At 38.2% G+C, this 14,829-nt stretch overlaps 1 protein-coding gene across 1 annotated transcript in view; it reads left to right on the top strand.

The window, feature by feature from the left end:
• Positions 1-14,829, top strand: part of dab1b (DAB adaptor protein 1b) — a 100,236-nt gene that overhangs the window by 68,665 nt on the left and 16,742 nt on the right. Inside the window, exon 5 of the mRNA XM_020939423.2 lies at positions 10,141-10,740. Within this exon, the coding sequence (XP_020795082.1) occupies positions 10,671-10,740 (70 nt within the window). The 5' untranslated portion in view covers positions 10,141-10,670. The remainder of the gene's footprint in view (positions 1-10,140; positions 10,741-14,829) is intronic.

The following is a 14,829-nucleotide window of genomic DNA, read 5'->3' on the forward strand; positions in this document are numbered from 1 at the left end:
TAAGACACAGCAAGTGGAACTAAATCTAAAAGTAATTGCACTAAAGGAGAATTGATGCATAACTTACTTTCATGTAAAAGTCTCTCATCAAAAATAGCAAACATGATTTTAAAGGTGCACTGTGGAACTTTTCTGGTTTGGGGTCCATCACATGCATCTCTCTATGGTGATATTGCCTGAAATATTCCACAGTATGGCATTACACTTATTTATCTCTATGGAGAAGGTGACGCCACAGTCTGACGACTCACAGAAAGAATCCAAGATTTTAGGTCAATAAAAACATACGTTATTGAGGAAATGCAAGATGGATGTTTAATTCCATACCAGAACATTCCAGACAAAACAATCTCCATGGAGACAAGCAGGTGACAGACTTTATCCAACTGCAATTAAAGGGCCTATATTATGCTATTTTCTGATCTATGTTATAATGTTTCCACATCAAAGACATGCCTAGATGTTTTGCTTCATTTCCACATGTTTAACACACAAATCAGATATATTTGGGCTGTGTTCTTTTCTAAAGCAGAAGACACTCTGTTACACCTTGTGATGTCATTTGGCAATACAGGAAGTGCTCCAGTGTGTTTTTGAACTCCATACCCTTTCATTAGAATCTTTTGGTTAATTTTAGCCCTGGAATTGCCAACCTCTACTGAAGTAAAGATAAAAGGTAGTTATTAACTTAAAACTACCATCACATGACATCACAAGGTAGAACAGCGCTTTCCAGATGTAGACAGACTAATAATAATAAAGGCTTACTCAAATATGTGTAAATGAAATAAAACACAACTCCTATGTTTTTGTGGAAGTAACAACATTATAACATATAACAAGATATAACAAGAATCCATTTTGTGTAATATAGGACCTTTAAAGGCACACTGTATGTAACTTTGCTGGATAAATATTATTGTTCTACTACCTGGAATGGTCCACAGTGCAGCAATAAACTCCATGTGCCAAGAATGTGTACACCACCAGGCTAAACTGTAGGTCAGATATGTGCAGAACCCACTAATAGTAAGATTGCAGGTTCTTCAGGGTATACTCTCTAGCAATAAGTATCTGTTATTAAATGAATGTAAGTTAAGTGTAATGCCATACTAAGGGACATTACAACAAAAAAGTATGTAGTAGACCTTCCACCAGAATAGACATCTATTCCTCCATTAAGATTTAAACTGGATACTTATCTAGTATGTTCATTGTTATACAGCTGTTGATGACAGATTACTGAAATACACTAGTTGGAAATAATAATTTGTTAATGAAAGTTATGAAAATACTTGTAGTTGGTGCCCTGTGGTTCTTACTGATTTGTCCTTGTTTTGAGGTTAAGTTTTTAAACCAAATTTTCAGTTAGATGTTTTGAAATTTCACAGCTTTTAGTTAATAATAACAAAATGTCTTTTGTTAATGAAGATATCACGGTTCCTGGATGTCCTCAAATATTGTAATTATACTTCTGACCCACTCACCATTAGGGGGACACCTTTTGGCTGTTTATTCAGTTCAAAGAAACACAGACGTTTGGAAAAAAACTAATTATCTCATTAATTACTTTCCACATGAAATAACAGCCCAACGCCGTACAAGCCTTTTGTTTTCGAGAGGCTGTGCTAACCTTATTTCACTTGGTGGTGAAGAGCATCAAAACAAATGAAAAGCAGAGCAGGGGGGCTGTTGTTTGGGGAGATTAAATGTGATAAAAACACCACCGCAAATCAAAAACAGAGAACATTGCTTGTTGTTTGTCCAGTGTCTCTGGAAATAGCCCAGATCTGGCTTCCACTCTACACTGTATTAAATGGGCTACGTACTTATCACCAAACAAACCAAATCAAGAGTGAATTCAAAGCTCTGTTGGGATACTGCTCATTTGGGAGGGCCAGTTCAAGCATATTCAAGTGGAAGAAAAAAACAATACAGACTGTTGCTACAAATAGGTTGCCTGACCAGCCAGTCCCTTCTACATTCTGTTTGAATCCAGAAGGGACTGGAATCAGACAAAAATCCTCTGTCCTTCCTTACTTGAGATGATTCAACCACAGCTGCTAATTTGTAGCACATGTTCCTCAAATGTGGAAGACAAAAGACATCTTCTCTTGAAAATTCTCCTAACATTCAGAACAAAATGTATACCTTCTTTACCTGAGATAAATAATAGTTTGCTACTTCGATTGTTTATTCTCTGAAAATCCGCTCTTTCTCAGTCCTTCATGTTGATTTTTCCCTTTTTTTTCACCTGTGAACTGCCATGTTTGTATTTGACGAAAAACAGACCATGTGTCTCTCTGATTGGTTAATTCGCCTGTCAGTCACACTCTCTGAAATCAGGGAATTAGATACGGCTCCAGATACACTCGTCTTTGTAAAGTTTTGTCAAAGTGTGTGGTTCTGAATGGCCTGGTAAACAAATATGAAGAATATAAAAGATTCAGCAAATATAAAAGATTTAGCAAATATAAAAGATTTAGCATACTTTTGTTACTGTCACCACAGAGAGCGCTCGTGACTCTTTATTAGCCCCATTATGTCTGTTGTGGAGATGCGTGTAGATGGAAAAATGCTCTACTTCAAAATCAAGCAGGTATATATTTGCATCTTGAGACCATTATTCATTCGTTTATGTCAACTTTTCTGACACCTCCTCCAGTTTTTCTCCGAGTGACTAAATTGGGCTCAGTTGCAGCTGAGCCGGTAAAAGGATGATACGGTGGGCTTTGGAGGACAGCTCTGTGCTAAGGACCCTTCTGTCTGGGTAAACTGTATTGTTCCAAATTTACACAGTGTATAGTTTAATTTACTGCAGAATAGACTCTTTCTTTTATCAACCATAGACTGTACCCACTAGCCACTATGTACCAGGACTGAACCAGGTCTAAACCGGGTCTGAACCAAGACAGAACCAAGTCTGAATCAGGTCTAAACCAAGACAGAACCAGGACTGAACCCAGACTAAACCAAGACAGAACCAGGTCTAAACCAGTACTGAACCAGGTCCAAACCAGGTCTGAACCAGCTCTAAACCAAAACAGAACCAGGTCTGAACCATGTCTGAACCAGGTCTGAACCAGGACTAAACCAAGACAAAACCAGGACTGAACCAGGACTAAACCAGGACTAAACCAAGACAGAACCAGGTCTGAACCAGTACTGAACCAGGTCTAACCAGTACTGAACCAGGTCTAAACCAGGTCTGAACCAACTCTAAACCAAGACAGAACCAGGTCTAAACCAGGTCTAAACCAGGTCTAAACCACGTCTAAACCAGGTCTGAACCAAGACAGAACCATTTCTGAACCAGGACTGAACCATAACTGCGAGCATGGGGGCACTTCCGGCTCCATCGGCTCCAATTGACTTTACTTTGCAAAATTATCACCCCCCCTTTCTGTAACTGCTGCAGCGAGCCTCGTCATTTTGGTATTAAATGTTTGTACAACCTGTTCTACATGACCCTGATGTTTGTAATTTGCTATTTTGTCTATAAATAAATTCCTCTTTGACTGGAGGCCAACATTATGGCTGACATCACACTCTCTTAGTCCACTTCTTTATACAGTCTTGGTCCTCAGTTCAATGCAGTGAATAGGATTGAAATTCATTGCACTGTACTTGTGCTGGTCTGGTTGGGACAAGAATGGCATCTATCCTGCCAAATATGCACATACAGACCTAAAATTATAGGTGCAAATAGTTCAAATTTTCCATGTAGCTTTGACAGGATTACAAACCTAATGAAATGTTTGCATATTTCTGTATTTACTATACACATTTTTCAATTTGACTACACTATTACTAATCAGGTATCTCTATGTAACATGTTTTCATAATTAATTTGGCATAGTTTAATGGCTGTCTTTCTTGATTGAGGCTGGGGATTGGCACAAACCCTGGACCCTTTGGCTGTATGTTGTGCTTTGACTATGTTGTGATCTATATATATTAGTAAATAAGCCTATTGCCTCCACATGATCCCTCTTTCATCATTTATTTCACCTGTACTTTGTGTATAACCCTCTTATCAGGATGACAACTGTTTAAACCAATCTGCACAGCCCAGAAACTGTGTCCACACTTATTTAGTTTAGCAGCTGTGTGTGTTGAACCTAAAGCAATGAAGCCTCTCACCTTCTCACACAAAATGAAAATGCTTGAAAGTGAATTTTTCTATCTCTATCTTCTCCTCCTTGTGCACACTTGACTGTTCCATTGAGGCGGCCCTCCATCTTGTCACAATGAGAGGGAGTAATGGTCCGTGTCTGAACAGCCCAAGCTCAGAGGCTATCAGTTCCCCCTGGTAGACTGGTACGGGACAGAGCACAGAACCCCTCCTCCTCCTTCTTCTTTCTATCACATCTTTTTCCTTATAGTATATTCTGCTCAAACAGAATGGTTTATTTTGGCAGCTGCCCCAGTTTTCCTTGCTTTCTTTTATGTTAATGCTTTGCCCTCATTAAGACATTCTCTGCGGTCTTGTTTTCAGGCCTCTTACATATTTTAGGTCACCAGCTCCGTATGTAGCTTTCACCGCAACATAATGTAACATGATGTAAACTTTGATAAACTACACTGAGCATTTCTATTTACACTTTCAGCAGACTCACAGTAACTATAAATATGATGAACACATTGTTTTATGTTGCCATATTTAGGTGTATAATAAATTGAACCCCTTTTGTCGCAATTCCAAGCATTGTGTAAATAAGAATAATAATGTGCAACACAGTAGGTCATTGTTGATTAACTCGCTCTCTCTGTAATGGTACTCTTCTTCTGTTGCCATAGTTGCCCTTGGGCTGGCAGAAACATGGTCTCAAATGAATACCAGCTCAAACATCCCCTGGTTTAAAAGTCCTAGCTCAAACGTCCCATTCTCTCACCTTGAACGTCCCCCTCCTCCCTCCGGGTGCCCCCTTCTCTTGGGTGGCACATGGGTAACTGCTGTGCCCAGGAAAGGGGATACATTCTCCATGGAAAATCAGCTTCTATATCATAAAATATAATAAAATGAAATGTGAATGTAGCGAAACCAAATGTCGGGCCTTGTTTATGTGTGAAAAGACACACATTTTTTCAGTATGTATTATCAATATAATCCTCATTTGCTTGTAGAAGTTTACGATGAAATTGTATTTTAGATCATTTTTTCTTGTTCTCCATGTCCTATAGCATCTGTAACTGTTGATTTGGGAAAAAATATTCATTATTTCCTTATGTGCTTGCTATGAACATAATTTGTATGCAGCACAACACAAGAAACTTAGAAAGCTATAGAATTTGTTAAAAAATCATTCAGAATCACTTTTAGGAAGGTCTTAACTATGTATTTCATTGAAAGATGCAATAAAATCCTAAAATAGTTGCTGCACAGTTGAGACCACATAATTTTTGCTTTTTTTTTTTTTGTATGTATGAACAAATGTGTTGAGATATATTGTAACTTGCGTGTGTACAATTCAGGGGGACTTTCCAAGCCAGCGGGACTTTCCAGCTGGTTCCCCCTCAAATCTCTGATCAACGATTCTTCATTCACACATCATTAATACATGGGTAAGGTGCATGTCTTGCCTAATGGCACAATGGCATTGGTTAGAACTGGGATCAGTTAATTTCAAGACAACAGGTAGACCCTGTTATATTGGGTATATGTTCTACTGGGACGCCAATAATCATGTAATAGGATCAATGTAAAAAAAAAGATTTAAAACAACATAAATGATTGAGAAATAGTGCAAATTTCTGCAGAATCAGCAATCTAATCACTCAATCAACTATTACTTATCTCAATTAAAAGAAGTTATATATTTAGTTCTGAATGATAAAAGATTTTTAGAGAGGAGATGTTTTACGCATTTGAGAAACACGTGATACAAATTAGTTTAGATCATCTGAAGTTAGGAAGAAGCACTTTATCCTTCTGTTGTCCGGTTGAGGTCCCTTTTGTATTTAAACAGAATTGTAGAAGGGACTGGCTGGTCTGGCAAGATATCATTCATATTGCCCATAACATTTATTGTAGATTCATATCCGCTCTCTCTGATTAGTAATACAGACAGTCCCCTGCTAATTGCCTGTTTCTAATGAGTCTAGGCTGCATGTGCACATTGAAGTAAAGTAATATAAGTTATATGTCAAGCACTGGCTAATCAGTGCTCTAATTAGTCTGACAACAGCTAATGGACCTTATCTGAGAGTGAAGCTTATCTGTGAGGGCCACGTGAGACCAGCCTTAAAGCTGCACACACTGAGGTGAACCAAAATCAAACAATCTGTCTTCCATTTGGAACAATACAATAATGTGAAAAATAAAACTGACTTTTGCTCAGGCTGGCTGCAAAGTTTATCTGCTTTTTTGACAGTTATAATTAGGTCTGTCACGATAAATACTACATCAACTTATCGTTCAATACATGAAAGCTTGAACAATATATTTTGGACCTTAATGTTTACTGTGTGTGCATTTTCTTTCTAAAAATAGGGAGATTTGTGTTATTTTAGTTGTAATACAAGAAGATTTGAGTTGTAGATGGTTGAATAAGTAACTCTTATGGCTATTGCAGCTCAGGCCTTTTAATGATACTGTATATTTTTAAAAATCTTTACCTGGATGTTCTTACTTACTTGTTAGTGTGTCAGTGGCATGAAGTAGTTTCAATGTTATCATTTATCATTCTACTGTACTTCAAAATGTGTTTTTGTGACAGACCTAGTTATAATTGATTTGTAAAAATGTATTGTTCTATTGGTTTACTGGATAAAATGCAGTTGAAGACGCAACCTATTGTACAACATGTGTTTATTGTATTATGTAACCTTTGTACCACAGAGTCACATTATTTTAAATTTGAAGTCAGAAAAACTCATTCTCTAATTATTTGTATTCTACACACAATACAAGTGAGTTTTCTTTAACGGTGCACCATACAGCTTTTGTAGAAAAAATGTACAAAATGAAACCTTCTTGTCTCCATGGAAGGGCTGTGGTCTGGAACGTTCAACAGCCTGGCATATAAGGGTTTTTATTTTTATTTTTATATATTTTTTTGCAATAAAAACAGAACTGGAGTATTCAAATGAATTAACTGAGACAGTCCAGTCTGTCCAAAATCCAGGGGTCATTTTGCAACAGGGATGACCAGTGTGAGTGCCAAGTTTGCTCCATCAGACAAAGAGATCTCCAGCCTGGCGGTCAACAGACACACAAGTGCATCTGGGAAATATAAGCATCCAGTGTTTCCGTTGGGGACAGTGGCCGTGGAGGTGTGTGTAATTGGGCATATCCAGTGATAGATGGCACTGGGGTCTCACAGAGCAGAGACAGAAGGGCTCTGTCTCCATGTGAGGTTGATTGTGTGGTCTATTAAACAGCAGACCCAGGAGGAAGCATTAGTGACAGAGAAAGCTTCAGGTACCAGGCGAGGAATACCATTTTACAATCAGCAGGTCTTTGCGTGATTGAGATATAAACACCATTGTTAAACTGATCACACTAATGAAATGTTTTTGTATCAGAGTGGTTGTGAAATATAGTGAAAGGGAGTTTGATAATTGTCTTGGTTTTATTTCATCTACACTTGATGAGTGCAACAAGAAACATTGGATAGTTTCTTTTCAAGTTTTATCGCTTGCCTTTTTGGTTGACAATTCAATTAAAATATGAGTAAAAATTAGAATTTGTTTGTAAAAATGATGCATATTATCTGAATATTTACCTATGAACATTACTTTATTACAGTAACTTGTCAACTGGGCATCAATGTACACATTTCTGTAGTGTATGTGTGTTGGGGTGTTCATCACATTGTGTGGACAGAAATCTGTGAACTTCATTCAGATTCTAAAGGCTGACAGGGCATCAGGTAGGGACATCAGCATGTTTACTTTTGTATTTTAGTTTTATACCCAGCACTACTTAGTATTAAACATAATCAATATCATTTTTATTTATTTATTTATTTATTTTTACAAATAAGATATCATTTGTCTTGAGAGGGCACAGAAAACCTGGTGGTGGAGGATGACTACTTTAATCTACTTGGGTTGATTCAGTTAGGGAATTATGTTTATGCTTAGGATTTATCTCTAGGAAGTGATTGTAAACAGTGCCCTCAGAAACCACAGAAACATAACATCTTCAGCGAGGAGAGTAGATGGTATATATAGTTATGACTTATCTTTTCACTCTGTAAAATTGAGCAGCAAAAACAAATATATGCACTCTGGAGATGGCTGTATTCAATATGATGAGGAGATAAAAGTAGCTCACAAAAGATAAAATGCAGACCGACCCAAACGGATTTCCCTAAGACAAGTTTGCCCTGCGCTTGAGAATGGCAGCGACTAAAATCAGCCAATTAATAAATAAAGGTGAGCTTTTGTCAAGAGCTTTTTGACATAGCAGAACAGTCGGGAGAGAAGCAGGAGAAATGCAAGACGCTTGTTAACTCTGACCCAAATCATAAGAGACGGCATGAGCTGTTAAAACACAGAGCAGATTGGGAGCTCGTGTGACCTAGATAGTTTTGAAAAGCAGCTGTACATCACATGAATCACATCACTCCTCTGCCTAACACAATGAGGCACGTCTCTGTGGTTTTTGTGTTGAAAATTACATTGAGATAAGTCCCCTTTGTGACGTGTAAAATATGGATTGGTTCAAGAATGTGTGGTGGATTCTTTTTATGATATTGTCTGATTTATAAATGCAATTTGTGAAGAGTGGGACAAGGGACAGGGACTGAGCTGTGATGCCCTTCACTCAAGAGGTGTTCACTTTAACATCGCTTTTTAGAATGGAGCAGAATAGGTGGAAAAGAACAGATGAAGAGAAGAGTTTGCATATACATCTGTGGATATATTGTTGATAAGCTTCCTGGATTTTTTTTTACAATATTAGATTTCACTGTATAAACTATACTTCTATAATGGAAAAGTAATTCAATTCTCCATGTATTATGTAAGTCAGAAGTTTGTCTTTGTCTTTGTTTTTGTCTCAAGTACACCCTAAGGCTTACGTTATCCTCTCTGAATACCCCCTAACTTGTTTGGTATTAAAATAGTCAGTAATATACAGTATCTTTAATTGGATTATATAGTTATCCATAATCCTCCAAAGCATAACAAAGTGAAAATTTAAAAAGTTTAGACTTACATTAAGGAACATCTAATACAAGCAGATGGCCAAACGCAGAAATCATATAAGTCCACTTTGACTTATATCCACTCTCTCATTGTGGTCCAAGGTGATCCAAAACATTGTTCCTCTGAACTTGTGTGTATTCAGGCCAAAGCGAGCTGCAGGCTCCTCTGACAGTGCCTCATCGCCATGCCAACAGACCTTGTGCCAGCTCAGCTCTGGCCCCACTACTCACCCTGGTCCAGTCAAGGACATGAAACCTGAATGTGACCAGGATTCAAACCTGTTTGGCTGTGGTGGCATGACCTCCTCTCACACAGTGGTGGCATGCTGAAATGATTCATGCATGCTATATATGCATGTAAGGCTAGATTTCCAAAGACAGAAAGCATCATAACAAGTTTCTTCAAGAAGGGGGGTCCAAACATAAGTGCTTTCTGTTGTTGCATGAATTATAAATAATGTAAAAATGAAATTACATTCTTTTTGGTTTGATAAGTGGATTCTTATTGTAAAATGATGATGGCTGAACAGTCTATGCTCTTAGTTGTAATGTTGTAGAAAAAAATACTCTGAAATCTCTTATATCTCTGAAAATAGTTTAGTGATCGATTTGCTGGCCTATTCATATGTACACTATGTCATTTTTTTCTGGTGGGGTATCATCGGATCTGCTTGTCTCCATGCAGCTGATGCTACAGCAGTGTTCCACAGTATGGAGTTAATTTGTGTTTAAAACACAGACAAAAACACAGATCTGATTGGGTGGCGTCACATGCTTATTTCATATGAAAATACCTTTAATACCATACTGTGGAACTTTCCAAGCAAAACAATAACATCTCCATGGAGAGAAGAAGGTGGAGGATCCTCTTCCTTGAAAAATCTATGTACTAATTCTAAATAAACTTGTTTGACTAATTGCTGTAGGTTTGATTTTCTAGTAAATCCGATTTTCACATTGTCACTCCTGTCCTCTTGCCTTGCAGACAACTGAACCAGTGTTTGTGATGGACATTTGTACCACTTCTCCCCTCACTCCACCACCAAAGATCTCCACTGTGCACTCCTCACCTGCTTGGAAGAACAATATTTGAACCAATCATTGTCACAAGAATTACAGACTTTGTCGCTAGGATTCTGTAAAGAGCAAGTGGTGGACCATGTGACACTTGACCTTCTGCGCCGCTACCTCATGTGCACTCCAGAAGATGTCAAAGCCGCTCTGAAGTCCCTCTCTCGCAATTCATTTTCTTTTCATGTGTTGTTCGGCGATACTCCAGCCACCATGGGCGAGCCGTGAAGGAGGGGGTTTAGTCCAGGGCTGGATCTTCATGTATCGAGGAGTACCAGTGCCGTAAAGCCATGGATTTGACTGAGATCCTATTCAGAGTACAAGTGGTGTGAGAGAGATTGCAGAGGTGGGATTGGACTTAGAGAGTTGGGCTGATAAAGCTGCTGAGCTGACAACCCCATGCTGGATCTGCAGTGAGCACAGCCAGGGACCGAGCGGAGGAGGATGTCAGCAGAGGCCGAGCTACAGCCGGGTGTGAAAACCAGCCAGCGCAAGGAGTCCCGCAGGATCAAGGGTACGTGACCAGTTTGAGAGATGTACAAAACACTGCATTCAGTATGTCTACTTTGTTTGATACAGCTATTGAGTGACAATATCCAGTCTAATGAGCCAATCACAGACAAACTTATCGTACATACACATCTAGAAATAAGACAAAGACCTTCTTAAAAATAAGACATGCTATCCAAAGTATCCAAAAACTAATTGTGAGTGAGAAAAAATGTAAGATCTAAGACATGAGATGGTTTGGATTCTGTTTGTCTATTATCCCAGGGATGTCAGTAAATCAAATTATAGTGCTACAGTAATTTTGAGAAGAAATGTCACAATTTTTAACCAAACTAAAGTGAAAATCTTAATGCACTTTACTTCACATTGTATAATTGGCTTTTAATGTAGTGTTATGTAGTGTTATCGGCATATTAAATCCAATTTTCTGAATGATAAACTAAAGTTAATGTAGCAAACAGCCAAATCAAAAGCACATTTACATTACATTTGAGTAGATTTTTAATTGAAATGCCTTATTTTTGTTTCTTAAATGGTCACAATTGCTATTTTAGTTCTTACATTTCTATTGTGACCTAAATAATCACAATTATTGATTAACTAATTCATTTGAACATTTCTAGTATTAATCTGAGACTAACTGTATTCTTTGAAGTACTCAACAGTGGCCCATATAAAGGAATGATGTAATATTATATCATTCACCACATGTATTCACTGATAGTCCCATATTCTCCTGACACTTGCACAGTGGGAGGAAGCACTAAATACTCTGCTTTGGCGAGTGGTGATTGTAACAGGTTTTACTGAGCACTCCGTTTTGCCCTGTTGTACTGAGAGCCCCACAGCTCTGAGCTCCAGATGCAGTGACAGCCTTCCTGTGTAGCTGTGGGCTGTGTACTGTCTGATTTAGGCCTCATGGATGGAGTCATTTACACCCTGTCGCTTTGATGAACAGCCCGAGTGATGTAATACGATGAGGCATTCTCCTAACGCCAGCCCTGGTTTGGTAATGGATTGGTCTGAGGCACTAGGAACCAGGAAATAGAGCAGGAAATAGGGCGATGTTTGTTTCGTTATATCTGGTGTCACTCACTCCAGCCTGTGTCTATGAATAAAACTGCTACTACAGTCTGGTAAATGTAGTTCCCAAGGGCCAATGGACTGCTCCGTTGTGGCAGTGTGGGCTGGAGTAGACAAATGGCAGAGCTGGAGGAGGACCCATCGATTTGAGTTAAGTGAATGGGGCTGTTACACACGTGGCACGCTACTCTGAGAGGGCTATCAGCTCCGGCTATCAGTCTGAAGTCCACCATGTTAATCGCACACGCCCGGGCCCATTGTCACAATCAGCATAGATGCCATTTAGATCTATATAAATGGAAATGGGCCACTTTAATGGAGGGAGACAGTGATAGAGAAGGACTGGTTTGCTGAGAGTGGAGTCTGGGGCAGGTGAAGGGCAGTGCTGTCAAGTGAATGTCAATCATGGGTTACTGGACTCATTACTAATCTTTATTGGATGATTTAGAATAAGATGCAGTAGGTCTATGTAAATAATTCTAAAAACACAGTTGCCAAATACCTTTGTATGTATTACGCTAAGACGTCATCGCATGCATTGTTGTTTCTCACATTTTTAGCCTCATAGCGTAATTGCATAGATCATTTTTCAATATATTTTTTTATATATATGATGAAGAAGCCAATCACACTTACAGATGCAGCACATTCTGGAAAGTAGAATGATACAGAAAAAAAAAATGCTATGAGGCCAGTGATATGGTACATCAAATACACAGGAATGACTGAATACGATTCTTTAGTATGATGTCTTGAGTAAACCAGCACCGTTCATTATATTTTTAATCTAATATTCAGTGTTAAAAATACAATGTTTGACACATTCAGTAGGCTACATTGCTCTTTTGGATAGTCACTATTTTATTGCTGCATTCTACCATTTGGGTAAAAATACACTTTCTTGCAATGAAGTGTAGCTGCCATCGTTAATCCAACACTCTCCCATTCCCATTGACAGAAATGTTTTACATGGGCGACTCAACTCCATCTCCATAGCAACTGTTGCTCTCTTGCTGTAATCTGTGCACAAAAATTATGAGTATTTTCAAAAACAGACAATCTGCAGAGAGACGGGAGAAGAGCGAACATTCACCTTGATACAAATACAAACCAATGCATGAGGTTTTCAAATTGCACAGCTCATATCAGACTATTTCATCACACAATTTCAACACACGTTATAACAACCAGGCAGAACCATCTTGCTTATCAAAACTTCCAGCAAACAGCACCCTCATGTAGCTAAACTGGGCTATCCTGATTGTGTACCATTTCAGATGCAGCAAAGAACTTTCATGAGGTCTGTTTGAAATGTGATATAATAACATTTATTTATTTTTCCTGTTAAGCAGAGACTTATTTTGTTTCAGTACAACCAATTAACTCATCTAAATTACTTTTTTACTAAGTAACTTTAAATATGCCAATTATAATGTAAAAATGTATCCACTAAGTAATTAAGTATATATACGTCTAAAACATTTGAAAAACAGAGAAAGCATTGAACTGATCTCCTATCTCCACACAGTTATTTGTACCACTGCTCCAAGTAAAAGGAACATATTGTTCTTATTATATAGTGGCAAAGGGCCAAACTTAATAATGTATGTATCTAGGTTGAAATATGGCACAGCAGTAGTGTCATATGATTTCATCACAGCCAAATGAATGGTGTACATGTGGTGTGCTGGCACTGGAAAACACTGGCAGGAGCAGGCAGACCAATACGGCTCCACACACTCACAGGGTTCAAAGGTCAAGCTGCCCCAATGCCTGGATCCCCAACAAAAAGTTCCTCATTGCCAAGTGCATATAACTGGAGGGGTACTTGTGACTCTCCATCTGTTGCCATCTGTGCACCCTGTCCCCATTCTCAGGAGCCATACAGGGCTGTGATCCGCCTGGAAACAGGGACCAGCTCGTCTACAATTGTCCTCTCAGTGGTCCCTGTGGTGGACAGGCAGTGTGTCAGGAGGCTCATGGAGTGTCTCAAACAAAAAGCCCACCTGTATATGTTGGATCTGTGCTCATCTTCAACTACACAAGCTTTTTGTCCTTTCTTTTTGCATCGTTATTGCTTTGAATGCAAAATTCTGTAATTCAAAGAGGTTATCTTATGCTACTTTATTTTTTATCTATGTTATAATGCTGTTTCCTCATCAAAAACATACCCTGAGTTTTGTTTCATTCACACTTGTTTAATGCACAAACCATGCATATTTAGGCTGAGTTCTTCTCTCAAACAGAAAATCATGTGGTAATACAGGAAGTGCTCCACTGTGTTTTTAACTTCATCCACCTTCAGAGTCATCAGAGTCATTTGGATAGACCTGTAATAACTAATAATGATTAAGGTCACTTTTAACTTGAAAACTACTGTTGCATGACATCACAAGGTGGAACAGAGCATTTTGAACTTTTCAGATGTGGCCTATTAACAAAGGTTTACTCAATATGTGAGTAAACCGGGTCTGTTTTTGATAAGGCAGCAACATTATAACATGACTAAAGGCTTACAAGAGTCAATTTTTTGGAACATAGAACCTTTAAACAATCATACAATTCTCTGTTTAAAAGTTGTGATATTAATATTATATTGATAGGAAATACAAACAATATAATGCAAAACTGAAATTGCTAAAGCTTTTACCCATGTCATAAAGCTTTATCCATATCATAACTGGAGTTTCATTCATGCTCTTTTTCTGTATACTCCACCATCATTTTCAAAGCGTACACACTTGCCTATGTCAGCATACTGTGGTCCATGAAGCTCCTCTGTATTTTTAAAGCCTATCCACATTCACCATACACCTTCTGGCAATATCAATGCTCAAAAATTGCTTTCCCTGCACAGTTTAGTCATTTCAACACTACAAAACATTACCTGATACAAGATGCTTCACTTTTGAATGATCTTACAAATATGCATGACCTAAATACAACCTTTTGCTTATACAGAACATACTAAGACTGTCTAAACTGTGATAATACTAGTCCATAGATGATG

Source organism: Boleophthalmus pectinirostris, unplaced genomic scaffold (assembly GCF_026225935.1).
Source record: "Boleophthalmus pectinirostris isolate CB_2022bp ecotype Guang Dong unplaced genomic scaffold, ASM2622593v1 HiC_scaffold_16, whole genome shotgun sequence".
NCBI lineage: Eukaryota > Metazoa > Chordata > Actinopteri > Gobiiformes > Gobiidae > Boleophthalmus > Boleophthalmus pectinirostris.